The sequence below is a fragment of the Harpegnathos saltator genome, unplaced genomic scaffold (assembly GCF_003227715.2).
Source record: "Harpegnathos saltator strain DR-91 unplaced genomic scaffold, Hsal_v8.6 scaffold418, whole genome shotgun sequence".
Classification (NCBI taxonomy): domain Eukaryota; kingdom Metazoa; phylum Arthropoda; class Insecta; order Hymenoptera; family Formicidae; genus Harpegnathos; species Harpegnathos saltator.
Window position 1 is genome coordinate 509,780 of NW_020230226.1, and position 14,911 is coordinate 524,690.

Consider the following 14,911-nt stretch of genomic DNA (forward strand, 5'->3'; position numbering starts at 1 on the left):
TATCTTATTCCACTTAATTCAAAAGAGAAAATAAACACTGTTACATATTTCTACTATACCATAAGAATTGCATCACTGTTTACATTTGTACAGCAGATAAAATGCATAAAAATGCAGTTATGTTATATACTTAATCCTATTTTAGTCTTATTGCAGTTGTTTTACTTTCTCTGTATATTATTATGTTTTATTTATTTCCTGCATCTTCATAGAAAAAGAAAAATTATCAGATCTGTAAAGGCTGAAGAAAGAACAGGCATATGCCTACATTTGTATCTATTCTTAATTATTAAATTTTATATGTAAATATGATTGTCTGATCTTTTAAGAAAATCGATATCCAGCAATACAATCATAAGTTGTATTTTCACATGCTATTTGATGATTAACATTACTCGAAAAGGTTCAACTTACGAAATGTCAAATGAAAAAATAAATAAATGAACATGAATATAGATAAAACTTCTTTATTATATACAATGTTACCTGGTATTAAAAGTACAACAGATCGATATCTTCCTTTGTCAATGATTTTATTTCACTGGAGTTTCTGGTGATTGATTCATGCAATCAATATCATCAAAATTAATCTCTATTTTCTTATTTTTTGGAATATATTGTCTGGAAGAAAATGGTCAGAATACTAGTATTTTATTGAGATTTCAATGATAAATTAACAATGATTATAAATAGAAATACCTGTATTTTATGCCAGCTGCATCAAACATTCTCTTTGCAGCTACTGTCTGAACTTTGTCAGAAGATTTATCCGACATATATATCACTGTCCGTATGCCAGACTGGATTATTACTTTTGCACATTCGTTGCAGGGGAACAGAGCAACATATATTGTACAATCTTTGCAGTCGCTTGAATTTTTGTTCAAGACAGCATTAACTTCCGCATGGCACACTAAAAATACCAGTTAATGAATATTCTTAGCTGGTGGTCTAAACTTGTTTATGTATATACTGATTTTCTTGTAGAAAAAAATTTATCATATACTGTACCATAAAGATATTTTGAATCTAAACTGGAATAGGAACCCTTATTCCAAGGAAATACATCATCACTGCATCCTATGGGCATTCCATTGTACCCAATACCAATGATTTTATTATCGTTGTTAACGATGCATGCACCAACTTGAGTATACGGATCCTTACTCCGTTGTGCGGAAAGGAAGGCTACTGCCATGAAATATTCATCCCAAGCAAGGTACGATGTTCTTTTAGTCGTAGAATTATCTTCCTCACTAAGTGCATGAAACAAAACATTATTTAATATCAATATATATCTGCGGGAATATATTCAACGTGTTAAAAAAAAGAAACTCTTGCACCTTTTGCGTAAATCTTCAGCCATCGCCAGTTAAATATTCTCGCAATAAATTAAAATCCAAAACGTGGTATTTAAAGTTCCACGAGGCTGACCAACATAAAATATAACGAGTAGTGGCTCTCTCTCTCTCTTTTTCTTTCAATATTGGCTGCAGGCACTTATTAAGGCGAATTCCCCAACGTCATTGTACGGTCCCGGACATAATAGTATGTGCCCGTTTTTTGCAACTTTCGGAACGCATCCCGACTCGAGAAGAATGGGAGTCACTGCTTCGCCTACGAAGCACGCCTGCGCAGTGACTCACAACGAAAGACGAGAAATGAAATATACGCGGTGGGACATATTATAATAATAAGCAGCTGTTATATAACAGCTGCTTCTGTATCTAATATCATTGCTTCTGCTATAGAAGATGGTTGCTGTTGCTGAAACAATAAATCACATATAAATGTATAATAGAATCGTAATTCTCGTAATGCAGCTTAATTCTCTTAATTAAGTTCATATTGTTTTAAAAACATAAACATGTTTATTTATCTCTATTTTTTTCGGATGTCCCCCGGAGTATAAGACTTACATCGGATGATTCTTGTCTGTTCTGTGTTCCCTCATTTCCATTTAATGTTGGAGTATTCATTTCATTTGAGTCTATATTATTATATGTCGCACCGCATATATTTCATTTCTCGCCTTTCGTTGTGAGTCACTGCGCAGGCGTGCTCCGCAGGCGGAGCAGTGACTCTCATTCTTCTCGAGTCAGGATGCGTTCCGAAAGTTGCAAAAAAACTGGCACATACTATAAAGGCTCGTCTACAATAGCTATAAGAGTAAGGCTGTAAGCTGTCAGCGAATGAAAATATTTCATTTCGTGTCTGAAATAGTTCATTTCGCGCAACCTTACAGCCTTATTCTTACAGCTAATGTAGACGAGCCTTTATGTCCGCGACCGTACGGTCGCGAAGATAAAGGTTGTCATTTTTTTTTAATGACTTTCGGGACGCATCCCGACTCGAGAAAGATGAGTTGCTACTCCGCCTGCGAAGCACGCCTGCGCAGTAACTCACAACAAAAGGCGAGAAATTAAATATACGTAGTATAACATAATTATGTCAACAATCATTACGTTCAGCGGAGAAAATCGCTCAGTGAGCGATTAGTGACTAAAAAAATACGATTTCACTTAAAATTTAATATACATACTTGTTCAATACCTTGCAAAAGACGCATTCCATGAAAGAAGGAGGGCGCGTACTTAAGTGGTGACGGGACGCCGTCATTCGGGACCTGCATTTTATTTTCGTTCCGAAGACAGAAAAATATCGAGAGCGCGGTAGTCGCTCGCTACTAGACCGGGAATCGAACCCGGGTCTTTCGCTTGCCGGGCGACTGCTCTAAACCACTGAGCTACCTGGTCCTGCGACGGTACGGTTGGGGACATAAAGGTTGTTACTTTCGACTCATCAGTCTCGGCTGCGAATTATCGTTAAACATCGAGGTGTGGCACAGTTTTTGTCTAATATTCGTTGAAAATGTGCATTGTTTGTCGGGAGGGTCGAGTAAAGTTTCGGGAATTTTTTCTGTCATGGCTGACTTTTTGGAATAATTCAAACGGAACGGACGGTTTCGAACAGAATATTTTGATTGACTAATATGCTAGTGATACGTATTCACCGATATACAGTGGCGTGCAAAAGTTTCGAGCCATAGTGTCTTTTTAAGATACATGACAACATATTGATTTGCTCTAAAAATTAATTATATAAAATAGTTGACATAACATTCTTACAAATAATAGTACAGTTACAAAATTTTGAAATTACATAGTTTCTAATTATTTAGTCATATAATATTTACATGTGTTCAAAAGTATTGAGTCGTATTCTTGTTGTGACTTTATGAGCCCGGTTTGTTTGCGTTTCTTATGAAATTCCTTCGTAAATGTTTACTTTAACTAAGGTTCAGTCTATTGTCTACCGCAATGCCGAAACATATACAAATCTTCAGTTATGCAAAGCCGTGATTAATCCTTCTCAACAAGGAAAGGTTTCTCGCGAAGTTGCTAATTGCTTATTAATTGATAAAAATACTGTAAATAGGATTATTGCTAAATATAAGTTGACGAACTGTCTAGCTGATAAATCACGAAACGGTAGACCTTGCAAAACTACAAAGCACGTCGATAAAATGACTAAAAGAAAGCCGATAGCAGATGTTAGAAAAACTGCCATGGATATTTCTCGAAAACTACGAGAAGAAAATCTTGCTGATATTAGTCGAAGTACAATATCTCGACGTCTAAAGGAAGTAGGACTTTTAGGACGTGTTGATGTAAAAATATCATTAATTAGTGCAAAAAATAAGAAAGCTCGATTAGATTTTGCAAGGCATTGGACTGAAGTTGATTGGCGAAAAGTACTTTTCTTTGACGAGTCAAAGTTTCAGTTATTCGGAAGTGACGGTAGAAAGTATATACGACGTCCAACAGGCACAAGATATAACTCAAGATATCAAATTCCTACCATAAAACATGGTGGAGGTAATGTGGTGGTTTAGGGCTCATTTTCTTATAATGGAGTTGGTCCATTGGTTGAGATCACAGGTACTATGGACGCTATAATGTATCGAAATATACCAGCTCTGTAAATATGAAACCGGAATTTGCTCATAAATGGCCCTAGCTGTCAATGTAGTTACCGTCAAACCGCGTCATTGGCGTCATTTCCATTTGTTGACATCTGACAAAGATTTTCAACTTACAACAATACAAGTTTCATAGAACAGCATAGTTTGTAATAGCATTGAACATGTTGAATTTTGTGCCTAAAAGCTACGATTTGCGGATGGCATTGATTTTCTGTTACCATTTGAAGAAAACTGCTGCAGAATCGCATCGAATGCTTGTCGAAGCTTACGATAAGCATGCTCTTGGTAAATCACAGTGCTTTGAGTGGTTTAAAAAATTCAAACGTGGCGATTTTGACGTGAGAAACGAAGAACGTGGAAGACCACCGAAAAATTTTGAAGACAGCGAATTGAAAGCATTGTTGGATGAGGATGACGCTCAAACGCAACAACAACTCGCGGATCAATTAAATGTGACACGAGAAGCCGTCTCCATACGTTTAAAAGCCATGGGAAAGATTCAGAAGATGGGAAAATGAGTTCCACATGAACTGAATGAAAGACAGCAGGAAAACCGAAAAACCACTTGCGAAATGCTGCTCGCCAGGTACAAAAGAAAGTCATTTCTCCATCGAATTGTGACTGGCGATGAAAAGTGGATATATTTTGAGAATCCTAAACGTAAAAGATCATGGGTAACTCCAGGCGAACCATCGACATCGACTGCAAGGCCAAATCGCTATGGATAGAAGACAATGCTCTGTATTTGATGGGATCAGAAGGGTGTGATCTATTATGAGCTGCTAAAATCTGGCGAAACCGATTCATACTGAACGCTACTAACAACAAATGATCGATTTGAATCAAGCTTTGCGTGAAAAACGACCAGAATATCAAAAAAGGCAACACAAAGTGATTTTGCTTCATGATAATGCACCATCACACACAGCAAAACTGGTGAAGGAAACGATTGAGGCGTTTAGTTGGAAAATACCTTCGCATGAGGCTTACTCATCAGACTTGGCTCCGTCCGATTACTACTTATTTGCATCGATGAGACATGCACTTGCTGAGCAGCGCTTCACTTCTTAGGAAAATGTACGAAAATGGCTCGATGACTGGTTTGCCTCAAAAGAGCAACAGTCTTTTTGGCGTGGCATCTACAAATTGTCAGACAGGTGGGAAAAATGTATAGCTAGCGATGGGCAATACTTCGAATAAAATATTTTTTATCATTTTTATACAATAAACGTGTATTTTCTATACAAAAATTCCGGTTTCATATTTACATACCTGGTATTGACACAGCATATGCTGCCATATGCAACTCGAAACATGCCACGTAGTTGGATTTTCCAACAAGATTACGATCCCAAACATTCATCAAAACTGATAAAAAAATTTTTCATCGCGAAAAAAATGCGAGTTCTTGACTGGCCCTCGCAATCGTCGGACTTGAATCCTATTGAGCATTTGTGGCAAGAACTTAAACTACGTACAGGAAACATAAGAAACACTCCAATAAAGCTGAATTGTGGCAAGATTTGCAAACTTAATTGCAAAATTTATCTCAAGATCGCATTTCTAATTTAATAGCATCAATGCCTCGCCGTTGTGCTGCAGTGATTGCTTTTAAAGGCATAGCAACAAAGTATTAAGTTTAAAAAAACGTTGACAATATTTTCTGTTATTATTTTTCAATAATATATTTTTCTTATGCATAAGAAAACTTTTTGGTGCAATACTTTTGCACTGTTTGTAATAAGATATTATGTAAAAATAAAGTATTTAGAATTATTAAGAGTTTGTAAAGTTTATATAATTGTATATAATTGTGGATAAATAAATACATTTTGTTTATATATATGTGTAAAGTTTTTAGCACTTATTATGAAATGAATATATAATAATAATTGTGTGACTCAAAAGTTTTGCACGCCACTGTATATAAAACTCTTGGGCAAAAAGTTCGTGCGGTACAATGAAACAAATTCTGTAAAGTAATCTAAAAAACAAACAAACAAAATGTTTTTGCTTTATTGATTATATCTTAGTAATAATGTACTGGCAATAATAAATATTGTGAAGGAACAAGATAATATTGCGAACAATATTGCGAACAATATATACATACTGTACAACTTCTTACGATATTTCAGGAACGTATATAAAAATAGTACACGACTTTAATGTTTCATTTTTTCTTATAATGAATTTTTAATGAACTTAATTTTTTTAATAAGTTTCTAATGCATTTAATCTCTATATCATTTGTTTAACGTTTATTGTGACAAACAATCATCAAATTGCAGCACTTATGGAAAGTATTAGCGAAGAACTACGTATGTATACTAAAGGAAAGTCTTCTGTTAAATTTACTACCATTCTCCCGGGTTTAGTGACTACCAATTTGACCAAAAACATTAGGCTAAGGTAAGATCTGAATGGGATGTATCTTTTTAATACTATTATGCATATAGTAAATAATTTATAATTGCGTTAGCGTATACGTGCTAGTTATAATATATTAAATTTTATACAAAAGCTATATAAAATAATTTCTCTATTTCATACATTATCAATCAGAAAATCGACATTTTTATCATAGTTAAGTATTTTCTTACATCACATTTACACCGTCACAAAACATTAAAATATTATTTTTAGTGCTGATATTTCTAATTGCTGCTAGTGATAAGTAACCAAATTAATTTTATTCTCTATTATCATTAATCAAGATCTGAATGGGATAAACTAAAATAATATCCAAAAATTTATACATATCATTATCACCACTCCAGGTTGTATTTATTTTTTCTGAATCACTAAACATGTACTTGTAATATCATTTTCCTAAATAACAGATTTCCAAGTCTGTTTGGACCTTATTCACCGCGGGAAGCTGCTTCTTTGATTATCGATGCACAGAGACGAGGTTTCAGAGAAAAGATTTTTCCTTCATTCTGGCTGCCGGTATCCTCGATTATAAGGTTAGAAATATAATTGCAAATGTAACCGTAATACAATAAGTTTTAAGTGTAAGGGATCCGAGACTAATTACGAGGCTGTTTGATCACTAATTTTGACAAGGAATGGCGTTGTTACGTCCTGGAGGAGGAACGCAACTTGACGCTTGCTTTCACAAGCTCCGACGTACTCGCAAGTCTGCGGTACAGATCAAGGATCCAAATGACCCCTTTATCTGACGCGGACGTACGTCGGTAGTCCCTAAAATTATTTAGGTCAAGGAACTGAATCCTTTTACCTAGGATAGAACCGTGAGCGACAATTGAGGGAAGGGAGAATTTTTATTGTGAATAATTAGTTGGAAAACATGATTGGCTTACAATTACAAATAACTTGTTTTATTGATGATTAGGCGGAAGTTCACAATGAAATAAAATTTGTAAGATTTTATAATGTGTACGTATACATATATGTATAAACAATCTCGGTCTGAGCAAAATTCCGTGTTCGTTATGTCCGATTGAGACCGACAAGATTGGGCCACTGACACCGGATTTCACAATTAAGGAGGAATGCCAAGGGGGATAGAAAAAAGGAAGAAAAAGGAAAGGAAAAGAAAAGAGAGAAGAAAAGAAGAAAAATGAAAAGAAGGGGATCACTCAGACAAAAGAAAATATAAATAATTTACTGCTGGTTCTGTGCTATTTATCGAAATTAAGAGTGTAATTGCTGCATGTCGGTGAGGGCGGATGACTCAAATTCTGCGCCAAGAATAGGAAGCTGGTTTCAGCTGGATTGCTCACAATGGTCCAAAAATGTGCACGAGATCGTTGCACAGAATAATTAACAACTGGAGAAACACTGATCTGTCTAAGCCACTAGTAGGCTAGATTGTTAGGAGACCCTGAAGGGATGCTGAAGAGAAGTTTCTGTCCTGGCTGCGGGTCGGTCGAGAAGTGAGTTAGCCTTTTGGCTTTTCTCAAAACGTCAGCTCTGTTGAGAGAGTGAGGTTTGGGGAATTGTTGGGAGATTTAATTTTTATGCCCAAATATGGTCATAGGACTGTGCTTGGAATGTTTTTTAGAGGTGGGGGTTAAGAATACGTTGCAGTGTCTTTAAGATAATTTTGTAGGAGATAGGATGCATCCGGCAATAGAGGATTTCGAGAGTCTTTTTGTTTAAAAAAAAACGTGGCAACAATATTAAGAAGGAAATATAGATATTTCTAAGAAGGATGTCGCGATACTGTTATCGTTGACTAAGCGCGTGGGAAACAAGATCGGAGTTGGTTCAAGATTGTTAATATTTCCGGAGCATCGAAACTTTTAGAGATCGCGTCGTGTGATAGCATGCCTGAGCGCATCCGGCTATATAATAAGTAATAATAAATTCAATTTTCCTTATTTATAAAAGAAGTCTAGAGTGCGCGGAGTCCGCAGGACGTAACAGCGTTCAAATCGCACATCCAATTTTGTTTTTAATATTTACCATCTTATTTGAGTATATTCACAAAATTTCAAGTAGGTCTGTAAGATAGAAACGTTTTGACAAAGTTTGAAAGCGGATATATGTTTCTTTGTTACAATAGGAAAAAGTGAATTCCGTGTGCTGACAAAGCACTATATTTTGGATGGAAAAACTATTACGGAAACTGAAAGGAAGTCAAAAATATATTATGGGAACTCTGCTCCGTCGCATAGAATGATTCACAAGTAGCTTATTTTGTTATGGCTATACAAGCACAAATCATGCTGAGTACTCGGGATTAGGACTGTTACTTTTCGGCAGCTTCGAAGTCAACTTCAAAACTCCGAAGTTCTTTATGCCGAAGCTTTGAAGACTAGTTTTCGAAGATATCACTCTTCGAATGTAGTGAAGCTTCGAAGGATGCGGTTGTTTCCGAGCCTGCGCTTTTTGTTTCTGCATGCATGTACTGCATACTAGTCCATCTCAGTCATATATTCTACATTTCGCGGATAAAAAAGCAAAGCTCGAAGAATCTAAGACCCACGCTGAAAATAAAAATTATTATATTGAAGGATATAGGTTATTTTCAAATTGGATGTCTCGTTTTCATTTTCTTTCAACAGTAAGAGACATCAGAGTTGCGGGTCAAGGATTTGAATTGCATTAATAATCTCATGAACATGATTTTCACAAATTTGCTACGGTTTCGAAATGCGCGGACTGTCGGTCGTGAGAACGTGAGTACCTGTGAAGCAGGTGACCAGGCGCGCTAGTTCAGCTGCGCTGGGGAATCACGCGGGCAGGCATAGCGGCTCGTGGTTCGATTCCCAAACACGTTCGAGTTTTCGAAATTTCGAAGTTCGAAGAAACCTCAAAGTTTCGAAGCTTCGATCGTCGAATATTTTGAATCGAAGCTTTGCTTTTTCGAAACTTTGAAGGTTCAAATACGGCACGTTTGAATGAGGTCGCAATTGAAAAAATAGTCAATAAAATCCATGATATTGTGTTGAACGATCGTTGAGTAAAGATACGCGAGATAGCTAAGATGGTGAACATCTCAGACGAACGTGTTTTCATATCCTGTATGAACATTTGGACATGAGAAAACTATTAACAAGATGAGTACCGCGTTTGTTCACAGTTGATCAAAAACGGAATCGCATGACTATTTCGAAGCAGTGTATATTTAAACGCTATCCAAGTGAGTTTTTGCGGTGATATGTAACTGCTGATGAAACATGGATCCATTACTATTCTCTAGAAATGAAAGAGCAATCAAAATAATGGATTTTTCCTGGCAAAAGGGCTCCGAAAAAGACAAATGTGATTCTATCGGCCGGAAAGGTCATGGCCAAAATTTTTTGAGATTTGCATAGCATAATCTTTATCGACTACCTGGAAAAAAGAAAAACCTACGCTTCCTTATTGGATTGATTTCATGGTGAATTGATAGAAAAGCGATAACGAAAAGAATTTCTTTCCCCCGTGACAATGTACAAGTTCACATGTCTGCAATTGCCATGGACAAAATCATCGAATTGTGCTACAAACTGTTCTCTCGTCTATCCTGTTCTCCAGATTTGGCCCTTATAACTTTTCTCTCTTTGCAAACAGGAAGAAATGGCTCGGTAAAAGAAGATTTGTATCCAATGAAGTCATTACGTTAAAACAAATGTTACTTTGCAGAGTTTGAAAAATCGTATTTTTTTGGAAGGCTTAAAGAAATTGGAAAACCGTTGACAACCGTTGGGAAAAGTGTATCGAACTAAAAGAAGTATAAATTGTCGAAAAATAAGTCAAATTTCGGTAAAAAATTTTTTTCATTTCAATGTCACTGATCAAACAGCCCTCGTACATATATCATTTTGGATCTCGATGAAATAGGCTAATGGGAATAGTTTTCACGTATATGGTATTGTAGCTTATGACCTGAATGAAAAATATACAGGGTGTAATTAGCTGCCAACCCGAAGTATGAAAGTAGATTGGGTTAAGCTGAAAAAAAAGTAAAATATTTTTACAAGAATTGCAATAATTATCAAGTTATTAATGACAGAAATTTGACGAATAAGCGCACACCGAGATGAATGATTGGAGGAGAGTCGCAGCCTCTGGGGTCATAGTGCGGCCCAGTCGACCCAGCAACTGTTGGTGGTGTGCGGTGAGACATAGGTGCGGCGAGATAAAACAACGAATAGCGACGCGTTGTCCTTCCTCTTGCTGCGTACCGGCAACAGTTTCTGAATCAACTGGGCCGCGCTGTGGCCCAAGCGGCTGCAACCCAACCCTGCAACGCTTCTCCAATCATCTATGTCGGCGCGTGCCCATTCCTCAGATTTTTGTCATTAATAACTCGATAATTATTGTAAATCTCGCAAAACGGTATAGGACTTTTATGTTTATCTTAACCCAATCTACCTTCGGGTTGGTAGCTAATTACCGGACATCCTGTATAATTATTGCGGAGTCTCTTATTCTGTCTTTCATATCAAATAAAATAATTACATGTATGATATAAATATATAGCTATGATTGTTCTAACATTTATGTTTTATAATAAAACTATTGCTTTTATTTTAGACTTCTTCCTGACAAGGCACAAATGTGTTTAGTAGACTTTTTTGATGTTGATGCCGTTGCAGACAATTGAATAATACCGGACTTACTAGTAAGCTTCTTCGCAAGCATTGAAATGTTCTCCAGAATGTGTATTTAGTATTTATTATAAGTAGAGAACGTAGTGGCGAGGTTTAAATCGATTGCGCTAGTAGTTGCTTTTGTTTGCCGTTCAATTATTGCACGATAAAAAATTTGTGTTTGTGTTAAGACCGTATCTTATTTAACTTGTTTTGTTAAATTTCTAATACAAACCCATGTGTTAATTCTACATATTAAATGCACAACTTAATTCTCGACTCTTTTTTACTGAACTTTGATATTAATTTATAAAAAGTCGAATAGTTACCTAATTTTCAAAGTAATTCCCCTCGCTTTCTACACTACTGTTAATAATGAACTTCCTACTGTTGATAATGATGTTTACAATGTTTCCAATTATGTATAAAATATGACGAGTGTAACTAACTTTGCACTGTGATCGTTATGACAAATTTTTGACTGTTTATGACAGGAATTGAGCTCATTGAATTAAAAATATGTTTAAAAAAGTGAAACTGAGAAATAAACATTACGGATTTAAATAGGATAAATAAGAGTGATAGTTGAGGAGATAAATAATACAACATTCCAGTCAGAACCACAACGTTGATTCGACGTTGATGAGAGTTGAATTAACATTGATCCAACGACCATTTTAACATCTAATCAACGTTATGGTTCTGATTGAGATATTTTCTTGCTTCATAAAATTTCTTAATTTCTTTCTTACGTTTAAAAGTTTGGTAGGAATTGGATATTAGAGATAAAGGTATAGAAATATTTATAAGTTTTATGTACTATATTCTACCCGTGTTTCTACAAAATATCGTTTCTGCAAAGGTATTAAGCGACCAGAAATACAGTATAAATATTTATTGCAACTTCCTGTTACGTCCTGGAGGAGAACGCAACGTGTACTCGCGCTTGCAAGTTCCGCACGTACTTAGGTATGCGCGATAGGTCAGGGACTAGAAGGGTCCGTTTACTCTGATTGCGACGTACGGCGGGTGGTCCATTTTTAGGTCAGAGAATTAAATCTCTTTACCTGGGATTGGATCGCGAGTTGATAGTTGGAATCGGGGATGAATTGGAAAGGGGGGAATGTGATTTAAACTATAAAATGAAATTAACCCTTATCGGTCGTAAGTCACCTCTCACGTGACAACAGTATTTTGTCGCTGCGGTCGTACGTCATGTGGGAGATGACAAGACGGAACTTGTCGAAACTCGCTCTCTGTGAAATGCGGGCACGATTGCCTTGTCAGTTAAGAGGCATCAGTAACGGAGCAATTGACATCTCTAGTGATATATCACTGCCTTTTGTACTCAATTTTTAATATATTGAGCTCAAAAATGAATAAAGAAAATTTTATAAATTTCGATAGTGATAGTGGCAGTGAATGTTTTGAAAACAATTCTCAAAGTGATTTGGATTCTAGTGATGAGAGTAGCAGTCACATCTTATTACATCCTAAGAAAAGAAAAGTTATGCCTATAAAATATTCAAGTGAAGAAGAAAATGATGTAGAAATAGAAAATGTCGATAACTCAGACGATGATTGGATTGAAATCGAGAGTGATGATGATGGTCTCCCTAGTAGAATTCCTTTTACAAATATCAATCGCCAAATTTTTGGAAATGTTCAGCAGCCTATAGATTATTTCAAAAAATTTATTACTAACGAACTCATAACGGAAATTATAACACAAACAAACTTATATGCGAACGAGCAAATTGCAAAGAAAGAATTATCCGCCAGATCAGTTTGATCAGTTTGACAAAATTGGAAAAATATTTCGTATGAGGAAATGCTTGCTTTTTTTGGTGTGATTTTTAATATGGGTACAATCTATTTAAGTGACATAAAAGATTATTTTTTCAACGACTTCACGTGCAATATGCCATTTTTCGCTAAGATTTTTAAGAGGAAGCGTTTTTTTTCAAATTTTTTAGATGCTCCATTTACATCAAAATCTGAACGATAATAGCTATCCAATAACAAGATTTTCGAAAGTCAAAAACTTTCTGGACTATATTGATTTAAAATTTAGACAAAACTTTGTTCCCAGAAAAGAAATATGTGTGGATGAAGCTGTAGTGCCGTTCAAAGGAAGATTCAGTTGTTTAACTTACAGCCCCAATAAACCGACTAAATGGGGAATACGAATGTATGTTTTGGCAGATTCAAATACTGGATATGTGTATTCGATATTGCCCTATTTTGGATCTGTTACGTCGGAGTCTTTAATTCATCCCGAGCTTCCTGTCAGTGCAAGGATCGTTTTGCATTTGTAAAACAGTCTACTCGAATCAATCCCTAATTCCGAAGGATATCATCTTTATGTCGACAGATACTATACCAGTGTTCCACTGGCTGAAGAATTGCTTAAAATGAAATGCTATTTAACGGATACAATAAGAAGTGATAGAAAATTTCTGCCAAGATAAATAAGAAAACTGACTTCTAAAATTAGGACTGTTATCAGATTCCGTTCAAGAAAAAGTAAGCTGTTAGCTTTATCATGGCGAGACAAACGAATTATTACCATACTTAGTTCATATGATACTGGGTCAATGAAAACTGTATCAAGAATGACACGTGGTGGCTATCAGGTACAGCTTAAGAAACCTGAAGTGATATTGAATTATAACAAATTTATGGGCGGAGTGGACCGTGCAGATCAATTTGGATCTATGTATTGTTTTTTACGCAAATCATTAAAATGGTGGCGGAAAGTTTTTTCTGGGGAATTGAAGTATCCTCCTTGAATTCTTATATTCTGTATAAAGCTGATTGTAAACATAACAACAGTAAACCAATGTCTCATATAAACTTTATTCGGAAATTAGTTATGTCACTAATTGGGAATTTACGTGAAGGTGAAACTGCGCGATATGGAACGCCATCAACAACAGACAATGAGAAGAGATTAGATGGAAAACTACATATCTTGCAACTTGATGCTAAAGGAAAACATAATGACTGCTTAGTAGGTTCTAATCGTAAGCTGCCTGGAGGAAGAAAAACAACAGTATACTTCTGTGCAACAGAAAATCATTCCTTCATGTTGGAGATTGTTCCAAAAAATATCATACATTAAAAACTTATAAATAATTATTTGAAACTCATATATTTATAATACTCCTTCAAAAAGTAAATAATTTTTAACAAAAATGTTATTCTTATAATACTGAAAATTTTTCGCATATTTACCGAAACCAACTACAACCTAGTGAGAATCACGTATAAAAAGCTAACGTCCGATAAGGGTTAATATAAATTATAGAAAATTAACGCACATTTTACTGGAGTTAATTTAAGAGCAAATTTAAAATGACTTTAACAAATATTGCCGGAACGAGGTTCTATATAGTAAGTTCTCATAAGCGGTATAAAATTATACATGTTCATAACAAACGTCAGTAGCGTATATGTTGTGTAACGGAGTGTGTACCACATAGTAGAAAATAGGGAATTCAATGGTGGGGAAGGGAAAAAGATCCAGAGAAGAAACAAAGAGAAGAATAAGATTTCTCTTCCGATGATTTCTCTTCCGCAACAAATTGAAATTATAATTAAATAAGAAAAAAAAGAAAGAGATAATTCACTGATTTGGAGAGTTAAGGTATTGTCTTGACAGAGATGAAGAAGCGACAAAAAGGCCCTAAATAGAAGAACTGATCGTTCAAACCGGCTTCTATATAGGAAGTTGACTTCTTAGGCTGCTGTGTTTTGCTGGATTGTTTACGGTTTTCCAAGCTTAATTGTACACAAGTTATATTGCAGAATAGTTTCTCAATGACGTAAAAGAAATAAAGATCGTAGAAAAAAACTGAGAAAAAACTGCAGAGAA

The 14,911-nt window shown here is 35.5% G+C and overlaps 2 protein-coding genes across 2 annotated transcripts; one reads left to right on the top strand and one right to left on the bottom strand.

Moving 5' to 3' along the window:
• Positions 1-437: 437 nt before the first annotated feature.
• Positions 438-1,648, bottom strand: LOC105185305 (deoxycytidylate deaminase). The gene is made up of 4 exons (XM_011144688.3): positions 1,344-1,648; positions 1,012-1,256; positions 700-913; positions 438-621 (listed from the first exon to the last, which is right to left on the bottom strand). Exons 1-4 carry the CDS (start codon positions 1,364-1,366, stop codon positions 534-536), a joined length of 570 nt encoding a protein of 189 aa, XP_011142990.1. The 5' UTR covers positions 1,367-1,648; the 3' UTR covers positions 438-533.
• A 1,111-nt stretch (positions 1,649-2,759) lies between these two features.
• Positions 2,760-11,311, top strand: LOC105186439 (uncharacterized). The gene is made up of 4 exons (XM_025301437.1): positions 2,760-2,837; positions 6,277-6,397; positions 6,829-6,954; positions 10,979-11,311. Exons 2-4 carry the CDS (start codon positions 6,282-6,284, stop codon positions 11,046-11,048), a joined length of 312 nt encoding a protein of 103 aa, XP_025157222.1. The 5' UTR covers positions 2,760-2,837; positions 6,277-6,281; the 3' UTR covers positions 11,049-11,311.
• Positions 11,312-14,911: the final 3,600 nt, after the last annotated feature.

Excerpts from the sequence above, each read along its gene's own strand:
- LOC105185305 (XM_011144688.3), bottom strand. The coding sequence starts at position 1,366 with ATGGCTGAAGATTTACGCAAAAG. Across the intron at positions 914-1,011 it reads AGATTCAAAATATCTTTATG|TGTGCCATGCGGAAGTTAAT; the intron begins GTACAGTATATG and ends TGGTATTTTTAG. Across the intron at positions 622-699 it reads GCAGCTGGCATAAAATACAG|ACAATATATTCCAAAAAATA; the intron begins GTATTTCTATTT and ends ATTTTCTTCCAG.
- LOC105186439 (XM_025301437.1), top strand. The coding sequence starts at position 6,282 with ATGGAAAGTATTAGCGAAGAACTACGTATGTATACTAAAGGAAAGTCT. Across the intron at positions 6,398-6,828 it reads ACCAAAAACATTAGGCTAAG|ATTTCCAAGTCTGTTTGGAC; the intron begins GTAAGATCTGAA and ends CCTAAATAACAG. Across the intron at positions 6,955-10,978 it reads CCGGTATCCTCGATTATAAG|ACTTCTTCCTGACAAGGCAC; the intron begins GTTAGAAATATA and ends CTTTTATTTTAG.